The sequence below is a fragment of the Rhododendron vialii genome, chromosome 4a (genome assembly GCF_030253575.1).
Source record: "Rhododendron vialii isolate Sample 1 chromosome 4a, ASM3025357v1".
Taxonomy (NCBI): domain Eukaryota; kingdom Viridiplantae; phylum Streptophyta; class Magnoliopsida; order Ericales; family Ericaceae; genus Rhododendron; species Rhododendron vialii.
Genome location: NC_080560.1, coordinates 32284842 through 32299047, shown reverse-complemented (window position 1 = coordinate 32299047; position 14206 = coordinate 32284842). Strand labels below are relative to the sequence as shown.

The 14206-nt window shown below is 39.5% G+C and overlaps 1 protein-coding gene across 1 annotated transcript; it reads left to right on the top strand.

Moving 5' to 3' along the window:
- The first annotated feature begins 11644 nt into the window (after positions 1-11644).
- LOC131323530 (FHA domain-containing protein At4g14490-like) lies at positions 11645-13143 on the top strand. The gene has a single exon (XM_058355372.1). The coding sequence runs from the start codon at positions 11708-11710 to the stop codon at positions 12953-12955; it is 1248 nt and encodes a 415-aa protein (XP_058211355.1). The 5' UTR covers positions 11645-11707; the 3' UTR covers positions 12956-13143.
- Positions 13144-14206: the final 1063 nt, after the last annotated feature.

Below are 14206 nucleotides of genomic sequence, written 5' to 3'. Positions count from 1 at the left end.
GTACATACCCATTTAACCTATTTACCAGTATAAATGTGCTCTGAAATTGTATCAAACGTTATGCAAGCAACTTGATTTTTGACGTAATTAATGATCTCAATGAAATCTAAAAATTAAAAAGTATCGATCATCGAAGTGGGCCCGGAGTGAGTCCAAAAGGGGCCGAATATCTAGAGATATCAGTTTATTCACACAATTTTTTGTTTTTGCAGATATGTGGTAGGTATGTGTTGGCCTATATCTGCACATGGTGGAGTCAAACCAAATACGAGTTTTTGAGTCTTTTACATGAAATGATGAGACCAAGCAATAAAAATTAAAAAATTGTTTACCTTTCTTCTTTTAACCAAAAAAAATTCCAAGAGCGAACATCAATTGTGGGGCAAAATCAAGTTTAAATAAAAGTATCTTATTTTTTAACATATAGTCATCAAAACATAAACGTTTGTTTGTTGAGCCAAATTTGAGTTAAAGAGTTGTATAGAGTACAGAGAGTCTTAAAATCAATGCGTTTAACTTACAAATAACGAGTCAAATTTTAAATAAGCTTCAACAAAAAAACTTGTTTATTTGAGTCGTACCTGACATTTTTGGGGCTCAAAGTGGACTCGTAAAATGAAACCTTATGTATTTTATATAACAACATCTCTATTATAAAACAGAAGGGTGTGGGGACAAGTTGTTAGAACGGCCTAGATTCATTTGATCCAATGGCTGTAGTGCATCTTCTCACTTCCCGGTTAAGTGCACATGGTTTTCACCTAAATCACACAACTGCCATGCCCTTCCAACCGGGATGCGTAGTGCCGTAGGCACGAGGTAACACTATATAGTAATAATCTCTATTATAAAACAGAAGGGTGTGGGGACAAGTTGTTAGAACGGCCTAGATTCATTTGATCCAATGGCTGTAGTGCATCTTCTCACTTTCCGGTTAAGTGCACATGGTTTTCACCTAAATCACGCAACTGCCATGCCCTTCCAACCGGGATGCGTAGTGCCGTAGGCACGGGGTAACACTATATAGTAATAAATTAACTGCAAATTGATATTATTTACTACTAATTAAAATCTACGTACTAATTTTCTGTCAATTCCTATTACATCGTAATCCGGTATTAAAAATTCATCTTATTTTGTTGTTTAAACAGATGTTCGTGCCCCAAGATCCGAACCATCCACGTGCTACTTCTTCAAATTTTTCTTCCAAAAAAAGTCAGCTCCCGCAAGTGAACCAGCAATTAATTTTATACTATTATAATACTGAATTTTAATACATAATATTTCATATCACTTTAATTAATTGGGGCCCCAATTTTTGGTAAAATTTTGAAGGTCCGAAGCGACCGCTTTGCCTCAGGGACGATCTAGTGTTTATTTTCTTACTTTCTCCCTAATGTTGTTTTTTGGAAAACAACCATCATATCTGCGATGATCGGCCATATTATTGTTATCAATAATAGAAAAAAATATTTACGTATTTATATAACAGATGCTTACGAAAGTTAATAAGCGATCTCGTCATTAATACTAAATTCTTCACAATGCGACAGAATGCAGACTTTTCCCTCGAAGAAAAACGTATCAGATTTTCATAAATCCTAATGGTCTCGGCGGACTGGTAGAATTTTCTATATAACTTTCTCGTTGGGAAAATAATTTCCTAGCATTCAACATTCTATTGATCTGAAAAAATGAAAAGAACTTCACATTCAAAACAGAACAACCAGAGGATTAATGCCATATTATTAGCAAACTAGAATAGAATCTCAAATTTTCTTGAAACGCATTAAACTGCAAACCATTCCAACGAAACCGAAATCGAAAAAAGGTACGGAGTACTAGACAACTTATTTCACGCTTTTTCTCGACGCCTTCTGATCAACGACACCTTTCTTCCCCTGGTCGGAAAACTCCGGCGGCGGCGGCTGAGCAACGTGACTTTCATGATGCAGCTGAGACTGGCCCTGACGCGGCGGAGAAACCTTGAACTCGCCACCTGTGTTTGGCGGCGGTGGAGCGGAGAGGTCGTCCGGCAGCGCGAACACGCTCTGGGATGCCCTCCTCTGGTGGCGGCTCACTTTCTGAGACATTTTGCTTTCAGATGAAGTGAAGAGAGAAGAGTGTGATGAGAGAAATAAGTACAGTGGGTGAATTTGGGTTGACTCTTTGTTTATATAGGCAAAAAATGGTGGTTAATGTTTGCGATTTAGGAGGCTTGTCCTATTGTATGGCACTAGTTAATACGGGACTTTGCTCTGATTTTTAATAAGTTGGAGTTTAGTGCTTTAAAAATTAATCAAATTTTGCATACGCTGGCTCGGACCCGTTGAATTTTCAAAAAAGAAATCTAGTTGTGTGTTTATCCACAGGCAGGGCTATAAACAAACTGAGCGACTCGCGAGCTAGGCTCGGCTCAACTCGAGTTTTTGGCGCGTTTAGTAAATGAACCAAGCCAACAAAAACTCGGCTCGTTGAGGGCGGCTCGGCTTAATTAAAGAGATAGACCTATTTAGTAAATCTGTAAATTACTAAACTTGAGTCGTTAAGGCTCGAGTTTGAAATTTTAGTCACTTAGTAAACTAGCCGAGCTTAGATGGGTTCAAAATTACTTAAGTGGGTTTATTGTAGTTGATAATATCTGTAGTGCCCTTCAAATCTTCAAAAGGTCATCTGCAATAACGAACTCGAACAATTTAATGCGGTCTTATCCACTAGTACTACTATGTTTCCTAAAATTGAAAAGCTATGTTATCTTTGTCAGACCTAACTAATTTTGTCATGTTAGTCAATGTGTTTGAGCCACTAAAAAACAAAAAAGAAGGCCGAAAAGCAAGGTTGGCTTTACCGTGATTGACGGGTTCAAATAATGTACTAAAATTTTGTAATTTTTGCAAATGTAAATTGATTGTTTTTGGTTACTGTCTGCGGTGAGTCATTCGTATGTAGCCAATATAAATAAACCTACTTAAATTTATTAATAAGTAGATAGTATAGGTCAACAAAACTAAATAAATCAGGCTCAATAAATTTTTAACCAAATAAAAGGCTTTAATTTAAAGAGTTACCGGTTACAAGGATTTTTAAGTGCGATTTTGCCGCAGCTAAACCGGAAGCTTCAGGGCTCAGGCTCCCCCCTGTCGATGTGTCGCGTAACTCGAGTTCATGGTGACCAATTTGTCAATTTGCATGTACTCCTACTCTGAAATTTGCATGTATTGGGCAGACCTGTAAAGGATAAGATCTTCACATGTACAATTTTCCTAAAAAAATGGGTTCACATATGGTTTGACCGCATGGAAAAAAAAAAACAGTAAGTGCTTGTCAATTAGGAGGGACGGAGCCAGGATTTTTACTTAATAGTGGCGGAGATGTATACAGAAAATAACATACTAGAAAATTTAACAATATATAAACATTTAACGACTTAGAAAGTTGATATAAAATCTATGTATATAGTAAATTTCGGGGCCCCAGAATAAATGGAGATGCGCACAAGCTGGTCCGGGTACATCCGATTATTTAAAAAAAAGAAGATCCACATGTAATATCATTCAACTAAAACGGTATTTGGGCTAAAGAAAATCATGCATTTTTTTTTTCAAAGATGGAAATCTATGTACTTTAAAGGGGAGTGATTTTCGCACTTTCCGAATTGTTAACTTTGCTTTGTACAAAAATCAATATAGAGTTGATTTTCGAACAATTTGAAGAATGCGAAAATCACTCCTCTACTTTGAAAAGAAACATTAATGAGGTTGGGAAATTGTGAGGAACGCGGGGGGAATTGGTAAAGCTTTTACTCCGCAGGAACATTGTCCTCACGCCGTTAATCGCGTGGGATATTAAATAGACGGTCACGTTCCAGATGAGGCGAACGTAAATGAACGAAAATTGATAACGATCCGTGACGATTACGTGATACAGTGAACGTGGGCTTCAACCCTCCGTTTCATGGGATCGGGTTGGCCAGTTGGGGACATGCATCCCTTTATTTGCTCGTTTCTCAATTCGGTCTCACTCTCCATTTGTTGCGTTATGATTTTTCGTGTTTACTACTCCTATTATTATTTTTTTAATCCGAAATTCATTTCATTAACAGCCATGAACAGCTAAACAACGAATCCATCAAAGTACAATAAAAGGGAAACATACAACAAACCATCACAAAAAAAATAACAAGAAAAACTTGTGACAAAGGGGCTACGACACAGCCATCACGAAAATTAGAGACTTGACCTGAGCACGACTCACCGCCTCAAAGGGTAGCCATCTATCACCTAGCTGCCCCGACCTAAAACACGATCCCAAACAGAGATATACAATATCGAACGAGCACACTACAAAACAGAGAAACAAAACGCAGCCACCGTGGAAAACCTCCACTGATGCACGTCGGTCAAGCCCCGGTCGAGAGAAGACCACCCGCCGCCTCCCGAACCAGACCAGTGGAGAAAAGACATCTCCGGCAAGCCCCCGCTGACATGAGCATGCTCCGGGCACAGAGGGACGAAGAAATTCGCTACAGGCTACGACCTCCGATCGAACCGGCCCACGGTGCCAATGACTGTGATTCTCCCCTGCGTAGATACTCCCCACAGTTGAAAACTGGAAACACCGGGCACTAGGGCCAAGCCTCCGCCCTTATTCGCCTACTCCGAAGCCAAGCCCCGCAAGTATTATTTGCCCACCATCACTACCCACCAGATCCGAGAGAGCCTCATGTTGGAAATTTTACGGAATTTCAGATGAATGAAATCGAGGCTACCGGAGGGTCTCTCGAGGCAACCGAGCATGTACCGGGTTCGTTGTATATGGACGCCCCATAATCAATAGACGTATTGATGTGTGAGATTTCGTAACTCCCGTAACCCCTGCCCATGATTGTGAATTCAAATCCCGTTACCTCCCTATTCATTGGCAGATTTGATTGGCAGAATTCATTGGAGAATTCATGGCTGCATTCATCATCTTGGAGTTACAATTGTCACCCTCCCTCTATAAAAGGAGGATCACGGTTTTGGAGAAAGAACAAGCAAACTCACAACATTCTAGCACACTCTGAAAATCGTTCTTGAGAGAGAGAGGTAGGCGGTAGTCAGTTCGCCAAGGCGGTCGACGGCGGTGTTCCGATGGCTTGCGGTTTAGCGGAGCCAACCCTGGGAGGAAGACACCAAACAAGAACCTACAACACCGACGGTAGGCGGCGAATCTTTCTTAAGGAGACTATAGTATCACACAGGACTCGGTTTGATTTTCTGAAAATTCAGTTTGTATCTCGACTATTTTATTCTGCTCTGCATTTGTATTTTTGTTTTGATTATGTAATTGTTACAATATCAATGAAGTTGTTCTCTGGAATTATGTATTATGCCGAAATTTTCCCAACACCTCGGACTAGTAACAAAATCGAACTGGGGAAATCAGTCGGTGAGAAACCGACCACGCCGGAGAAAAACAAATTAAACACATAGCAAAAACAAAACCCCAACACCACTCACCTCCTCCACCGAAAAATCCCAAACCCTCACCACCTCACAACCCATACCCCAACGCCACCACCAACACACTGGCAGATTTGAAAGGCCCAGAGGGGACTAAGCAAAATGGAGGATCACTGGCAAACGCCATGAACACCACGCCTGTCGCACCAGCACGAAACCCCCAAATCAAAGGGTGAAAAACAGATGCTAAGAGAAGAAGAGAGGAGAGAAAGAGAGAGATGGAAGAAAGGAGGAGGAGGAGAGATAGGAGAGGGGGGGAGACCGGGGGAGGAGGCAGAGGCGGAGCCTTCCCAAACCCTAATAAACCCTAATTAGAGGCGACTGTTGTTTCTAGAGAGAGAGAAGATTTCTAGAGAGAGAAAGGGGGCTTCGGCTAGGAGTATTGTTTACTACTAGTTTTTAGTCAACGAGATTTATATCTAGGCCTATCCCTACCTTAAAAATTAGGCATTAAAGTAGTAACCTCAAAAATTAGGCATTAAAGTAGTAACAGTGATTTCTCCAAAAAACTGTAAACAGATCATGGTATCAAACAAAAAAGAAGATAGGGATAGGCCTAGATGTAAATCTCATTGACTAAAAAATAGTAACCGTGATTTAAAACTGTAACAGATCATAGTATCAAACAAAAAAGACGATAGGGGTAGGCCTAGATGTAAATCTCGTTGACTAAAGAATAGTAACCGTGATTTCTCCAAAAAAAATTGTACAAAAATGATGCTCACGCAATAATCCAAACATAACACCAAACACCACCTTTCACATACATGTGGACTCCACACACACTACTATATATGGACCCCACATGTATGTGAGAGGTTGTGTAAATTATTGTGTTGGGATCGTTGTGTGAATAACATTGTTGAAAACTATAACAGATCATAGTATCAAACAAAAAAGAAGAAACCAAATTATTAATTGTTTTCTTCATCAAATCAAATAAATTGGTTTTGAATCTTTTGTTGAGTCTCTTTTTTTATAATCAGACGTTTGGGCCAGAATTTTTTTTCCTTTTGACCAAAATGTTCAGATTAGATTGTGCACACCTTGTTTAATTCTGAATCGTGTTTGATGGAGTTCCAAAATCAATATACAGTCTCTCCGTCCCACAGTTATTAGACAAAGGGTTTTATTTTTTATTTTTATGGATTAGACAAAGGTTTTAAAATACAAACAAGGATATTATAAATTACAAATTATAACAAATATTTTTGAAAAGTATATATATAGTAGAAATGGAATAATTATTTTGGGACGGAGGGAGTAGAATTCAATCGTCCTTTGGTGCAAAATGCACTCCAACCGAACTGTTTATGCCCATTATGAGGATGGTGTGAACTGTGATTTTTATTTTTAGAGCATGTTGTAATAGCTCACATATTTATATAAAATCTACCATTAATTGTGCACCAATTTGAAGTTTTCTCTCCGGTCTGTTGGGAGTTGTATTTCTATAATGCACAAATAGTTGTATTTAAATTTTTTGTTTTGTTTTGTTTTTATAAGCCAGAACATCACATGGATCAGAGTACGTAACGGCCCATTTAATATCGGACGAATAAGCCATTCACAGATTTGGATAACCTGAATAAGCTTATTCCGGTTTCACCCATATCCAAGGTTTGTTAGAGTCAACAATCAAGGATTGCTTATTCAGGTGGATAAGGAAGACCCCTGCATCTCCTCAAGTGAAACAGACCCCCCACCCCCATCACTAGCTTAATTTGGGTAGTACAAATTCCTGACGTGCCCCTTAAGCATACCAAATCGGCAAATCCTTTCTAAGACAGAGACTGGTTATTCACTTTTTCATCCAAAACCAGGCAGAGAGTGAGAGCTAGGGGGATGAAACCCGGCCACCGCGTGCCCTGTCACTGATTTCCAGCGACATCTCCGTCAAGGCACCCCATATCCCTTTGTTCTCTCATTCTTCCCCAATCTGTAACAAAAGAAGACACCGCAACAAAAGTCGACTTCCCCCAATGCACTGAGATATGCAACTATGGCCTTATGAATTTTATTACTCCTACTTAACAATAGATAGTTTTTGAAGTGTTTTGAGTCAGGGAGCTTTTACGTGAAATTGTTTTTTGTTCGTGCTCAAGTGGTATTTAGAGAAAAAGGTTGGGTGGAATAATTGTTGGGTGGTATTGAAAAAAGGTTGGGTATGAAAAAGGCTTGTACCTGAATAAGCTATGGGTGATGAAGAGAAAATTTCATGATAGTTGAAGAGTGATGAAGATCTCGACAATTGAAAAGTGATGAAGACAATTGAAGAGCGATAAGGACAAACACAGTTATCTTTTTGCATAATGTGACATTGTAAAGCACCCCTTTTTTTGTTACATACGCGTATGGGTTTGACTCTTATTTAGTGTTTTTGATTTCATGTCTAAACTTGGATCCTATAAATGCAACATGGTAGAGGTATGAATTTTGTGTGTTGGATTATAGTTGAATTTGAATCCTATCAATGCAACTTGGAATTTACGTGATTTGGACAATTTTTGGTATGTCGTGGGCACAGATCATCTACTAGTTAAACTACGAGTTTTCATATTGGGCTCATTTTGAATTCGGAACTTTGCTCTCTCTCTCTCTCTTAGCACGTATAAGAAATTAAAAAAATTCCTCAAAATCTACATAAAATTATACTATCAACGTATGAGTTATACATTCTTTGCTAACAACTTATATGTTGAAAAATATTTCAGTCATTCTTGTGATATAGTACGTAATCAGCAAAATCTCTCGAACAAGCTAGTAAAATTGAAGAAAAAATAGTTTTATATATAATATTGTAGGCTATAATTTTTTATGAACCTGCTCAATATGATATTTTTTTATAAGAAAAAATTTATTCAAGAAAACTTGACAAATGGTACATTAAGTCAGGGGAGAAAGAGGGAAATTCAATCAAAAATTAAATAAAAAAAAATCCAAATGGAATAAAGCTTAAAACACCCGGTGAGTCCAACCCGAAACACATAAAAGGATAAAGTCCTTACAACACCTTAGGGCCAAGCCCCAAATGCCCAATGGGCAAAACTAGACCGGCTCGTAAATTTGCCCTTAGAAAGGGTCATTTGGACCGGAGTGTTTTGGGAGCCCAAGGGACGCATTCCTGGGCTTCTCTTGCAAATGGTCCTTGGGCTTTTCTTGGATATGGGATTTTTTCGGCAGGCTAGGAAATCTTGGGAACACCAGTTTTTTTTATCAAAATACTTCATGAGTCGTCATTTTCCCTTTTTATTTTGCTTTTTAGGCGACAGCTTAAATTGTTTTGGGGTTTCACCCATTGGGTGTCTGGGCTTGGCCTATTAGGTTTTTTACGGGCTTTGTCCCTTGGGTTTATGAGCTTTTGCCAAGTGAGAGGGAGAGAGAAAAAATAAAGAAAAGAAAAGGAAGAGGGAAGCCAAAGTAATGGGGGATAGAGAAAGGAAGTGGCGGAAAACATTTTAACGTACTTTAATTCTACCACTATAATACTCATCTTCTCCCTAACTTAACGCATTCTTTAAACACAAAAGTGGAGCCCACTTTTTACACTTTTTTTGTCATGTAACAAACCTTTTTAACGCACCACTAGAGATGCCCTTTGGAGACGGTGCGTAGCGAAGTTGTGAAATCCGTTCCGTACCGGTCGGTACGTATCGTACCGGTATTTAAACAGAATACAAAGACTCAAGATCCATTCCGGTTGAAATACCGGCCTATTCCGGCCAATACCGGATGTACCGGACGATACCAGTCTGTTCCGGACATTTTCTGGTGTTCCGGATGGTACAAAATTACCTTCTCTCTCTCTCTTTTTTTTATGACATAAGTTGTGGGTTCTAAACTAATTAAAAAAAACTTATGGGCTTATATATGATTTTCTTCGATTAAGATCACAATGGAATCCTGATCTGTTTCATAACTTTGTTTTGAGTGTTTTTAGATAATTTTTTGTTGCCATATGTTTCACGGAAATGGTTTTGCAACCTGGTAGATATATATTAAATATATATAAAATATTAATTGCGGTAAATCCGGAACGGTACTGAGATACAGTCCGGTATTGGTACATACCATTTCAATAGTGAAAACGGTACGCTGACCGGTACGAGATTGACAACTTTGGTGCGTAGCAATGGTTGAGGCCTGAAGGGTGAAAGTGTACAGTTGTCTGTTAACATCGTTGAATCTGTTTTATACTCCTACTAGTGCTTGTTCGTGCCTACGGCACTACCCACCTCGATTGAAATTGGAATTACCTACCCCGATTGGAATTCCTAAAAATTAACTTGGTATGAAGAACTCTGCTATCAAAACCTAGGGCTGTAAACGAGCCCAAAATTTGAGCTCAAGCTCGGCTCAAGTCTTAACGAGCCAAGTTGAGTCATTTACTAAACGAGTCTCTTTAATCGAGCCGAGCCACCCTAAACAAGCCGAGCTTTTGTTAAACGAGTCAAGATGAAAACTCGGGTTCGAGCTCGGCTCGTTTAGTAAACGAGTCAAGCCGAACGGAGCCTTAACTAGCCAAGCTAGTGAGCTGCTCGGTTCATTTACAGCTCTATCAAAACCGTATTTTTCAATTTCCATGGAGAAGGCATTAACAAAGTACAAAATGACCAAATACAACCAAATAAATCAGCTTCAATATTCCATATTTATGACTTCCCCCTTCATACTACTACACTATTTCAATCGCGGTGGGTAGTGCCATAGGCACGGACAAACCCTTAAAGAAGTGTTTTCACACATAGCAAAGTAACTCGACGTAGGCCTAACGTACCCATGAAGTTATTGCTCTGATGGAGAAAAAGGAAACACACATCCAATGGCGGAGCCAGAAATTTGGTACAGATGGGGCACTTATTGTTCATGTTCTCGATTTCTTTTTCACAATCAAGTCCAATGTTATTTCCGGTCTTGTTCAAATTGAAAAACCTTAAGTTATAACATGCAGTCTACATATAAATTTTAAAAAAAAAAATCAAAAGTACATATTGTAATAGATCAACTTTGGAATTAAAACCATACATACCTTTCAAGAACACTTTATAAGTAATAGATTTGAGATGAAAATCAAAATCAAGCAAACAAACCGTAATTATTAGATATTCATAAAAAAAATGACTTGTAAAACTAAAGATGAGAGGTGAATTTGGAGAGAAAAATGGTGAAGCAAATTAATTTAGGCTACTTTTATGGGTTTTGAGGCTTATGAGAGTTGATGAATTATAATTTCTAACTATATAGGGCACTAGTGTAAGCATTTTAGGTTGTGAATGAAATTATACAAATAAATAGAGGACTAAAGTGTAATAGTTCAAAACCCCGAAGGGGGGGGGGGGGGGGGGGGGGGGGGGGCACACATGACCCCCTGGTCCTTCTTTAAATCTGCCTTTGCACACATCAATCCGGGGATGTTGCCAAGTTCGTGGAGAGCGACTGAAAACACACGACACTACTAAACTTTCAAGAAGAGTCAAAATAACAAAATTCGAATTGCAAATAAATCACCCACCCACACCAAAAAAATCATCAAAATTTCTTGAACACTTATCTTGGAACATGATTGAACAACAACTAGAATGAAATATCCCAATAGACAAATAACTCCCAAAAAATTTCACATGGCTTTCAAAAATTAGACGCATTACCTTTGCTTTCACAGAGGTTTCTAGGCCTAGCTTTTTGCTTAGGACGGGATTGCAGATCTCGGTGGGAATTCGAAAGATGACAGGAAAGAGAGCGGGCGGGGGGGGGGGGGGGGGCGGAACCCAAACGACAAACGACATGGGTTTTCTTTTTTATTGCCATCAACAAATGAAAGATCGTGGCATTTTAGTAAATTTTTTGAAAGATTGTGGGCACTTTCTTAAGAGAGTTGGAGAGAACACATCAATCATTGGATCAAATGAATCTAAGCCCTTCTAACAGTTTGTGTTTATATGGGATCCACACCCTTGTGTTTTATTAAGAGTGTGTATGTGTGTCTATATACACACACACTCTGAGGGGGCTAAGTGTCTGACTCTAAACGGTAAAGGGTAACTTGAAAATAAAAGGTAGTTGAAGGGGGTCTAATCTAAAATTCCCAAAATTCGAAACCTCTTTTGTCTCCCCTCTCCTGTATCGATCCCAAAGCCCTTCCTTCCTTTCATTCAAATTTGTTCTTTCCCTCTGAAAAACCTCTCTCTCTCTCTGGCGCGAAAATGGCGGAAGAAGGCTCAACCTTGAAGCTAATCATGGAGAAAGGGCCGCGAGAGGGCGAAACCCTAGAATTCCCACCCGGATCCACGTTCCAAATCGGCCGGGGCCGAGGCCGAGTACTCCGCAACGGCAAACTCCCCATCAACGACGATGGAATCTCCACCAGCCACCTCTCCATTGAGTCCACCGAATCCGGAGAATGGCTCGTCACCGACATCGGCTCCTCAAACGGCACCGTATTAAACGGCTCCGACCTCACGCCCAAGACCCCCTCGCATCTCGGAAACGGTGACGTTATCAAAATCGGCGAGTACACGTCCATCAAGGTGACGATCGAGGCGGCGGACCACGGAGGCGTCCGTGCTAGTCAGTTGCGGCGGAACCCTAGGCGCGGTGGTGGTTCAAAGGCGAATTTGGCTTCGATTGGTGAAGATAGAGAGGTAGGGTTAGGGTTTGGGGGAGAATTAGGAAAGCCTGTGGAGAATCCGAGGCGGCGAGGTCGGCCGATGAAAGAGAAGGTTGTAGAGAGTGATCCTCGAGAGAGCTTGTGTAATGTCTACGATGTCGGAGAATATGACAATATGGGTCCTAGTGGAACAAAACAGGGGCGGCAATTGAGTACTAGGATCACTCGCAGTTCGAAGAAGAAAGAGAATTCCAATCTGGAAGTTAAGATATCGGATCAAGTTGCTGATAAAAAGACCCGAGGGGGGAGGAGTCGAAAGAAGGTTTTACAGGATGAGCCATTGGAGAGTGTGAAAAATGAGATCTTAGATGAGAAAGAAGAGAACGAGCGGGAAAAAGTTGGAAAGGATTCAAAGAACAAAGAGAATTCCAGTGTAGGTGGAAATGGGTGTCAAGAAGTTGAGATTTCCGGTAAAATTGTCGGTAAAATGGCCGAAGAAGAGGGTACGAGGAGAAAGAGGAATTTACAGGGTGAGCCATTGGAGAGTGTAGAAAATGAGGTTCTAGACGAGAAGGGAGATGAGGAGTGTGAAAGAGTTGAAGAGAGTTTACTGGATGAGCAGTCGGAAGCTGCTCGAGGTGAAGTAGGAGAAGCTGGTGGGCTGGACTTAGAGAAGATGACATTGGATGAGTGGTTTGATTATTTAGAGGTGTATTTGCCAAAACACATACGTGATGAGACTGAAGAGATGATTTTGCAGATGAATCAGATGGCACAGCGAGTTCAGCAGTTTATTTTGGAGCAGAAAAGTGCAAAAGAAAAGGGTAAACTACCTTTAAGCTAGTAGGCGATTGACAAAAGCAGTTGTACTTTATGTTAATTGGTAACTGAAATTTTCAGCCTCTGATGTATTTTCTGGATTGCATTTTGTGTTCGCTTGTTTTGACATAAAAAATGCTTCAGTGTCTGATTATTTTGTACTGGTACAGTGGTACTAACAACAGCAATGGAACTATCTATTGAAAAGGTCACAAGAACTGTGAGTTCCAATTCTTTTGTTCATTAATTGATTGATCGGTCATATAGATGTCCAAAATGTGTCATTTTGTTGTCACTTGCTTAGCTCAAAGTCATTATGTTTCTGAGCTATATGATTATTTCTGTTCTTAGTTTTGTAATTTGTTGTATGTGAATTGTGAACTGGTCATGGTAGTTGGACTTGGTTAACATTAGTGTTCTTTTCTATTTTCATTACGTGTTGAACTCATGTGGTCATCTGGTTTTCTAGGCAATTTGTGAATTAAAGTATCAAGTATGTACTTGTCCTACTGATCCATGTTATTAGACTAACATTTCTACCTACTTAAATTCCTACAGTAGTCTTGTAAAATCCCTATTTTAAATGCCATATTAGATAAAGCTTAATTGATAAATAGACCCACTTCTCTGTTTAGTGTCTCATTAAGTTATGTGGGAAATTTTGGAAGACTGATCCGGACTGGTATGCCAATACCGGACAGAATTTTAGAAAATGGTGCACATGACATGTCATGCTTGCCATGTGTCTCGTTGGAATTAAAATGCAATGACATATGTGTGCTTGCTTCATTAGAAGCTCCTAAAAGTTCTATACAGGACTTGTGCTCAGTGATTGGAAAGAAACGAAAATCAAAAGGAAAAAGTGAACCTGTGAACCCAAATTCTATCTGACGCATAGCTTGCCAGCCTTGCCGGAAAACTTTCCTCTGTGGATTCTTTTCCCCTCCCTCTCGGTACAAGTTCAATGGAGTAGATCGCACGCATGATGAGCTAGATACTTCATTAGGTGAGGTACTCTAACCATACTACCATAGTTACATTGTTTTTTTCAAGCAAATTATGTTATGTGTTTCATATGCTCAAAGTTATTATATATGAACATGTTATCAAGAAAGCATGATTTGATAAAATGATTTATGCCCTCTCATTTTATGCCCATGGAAATATGTCATGAACTGTTTATTCAAAGATGATTTTATGAGAATGACTATGATTAAGAAGCGACGATTCTTTGAACTCCTTGCCATCTAAAGGTGAAGATGCTATGACATTATGA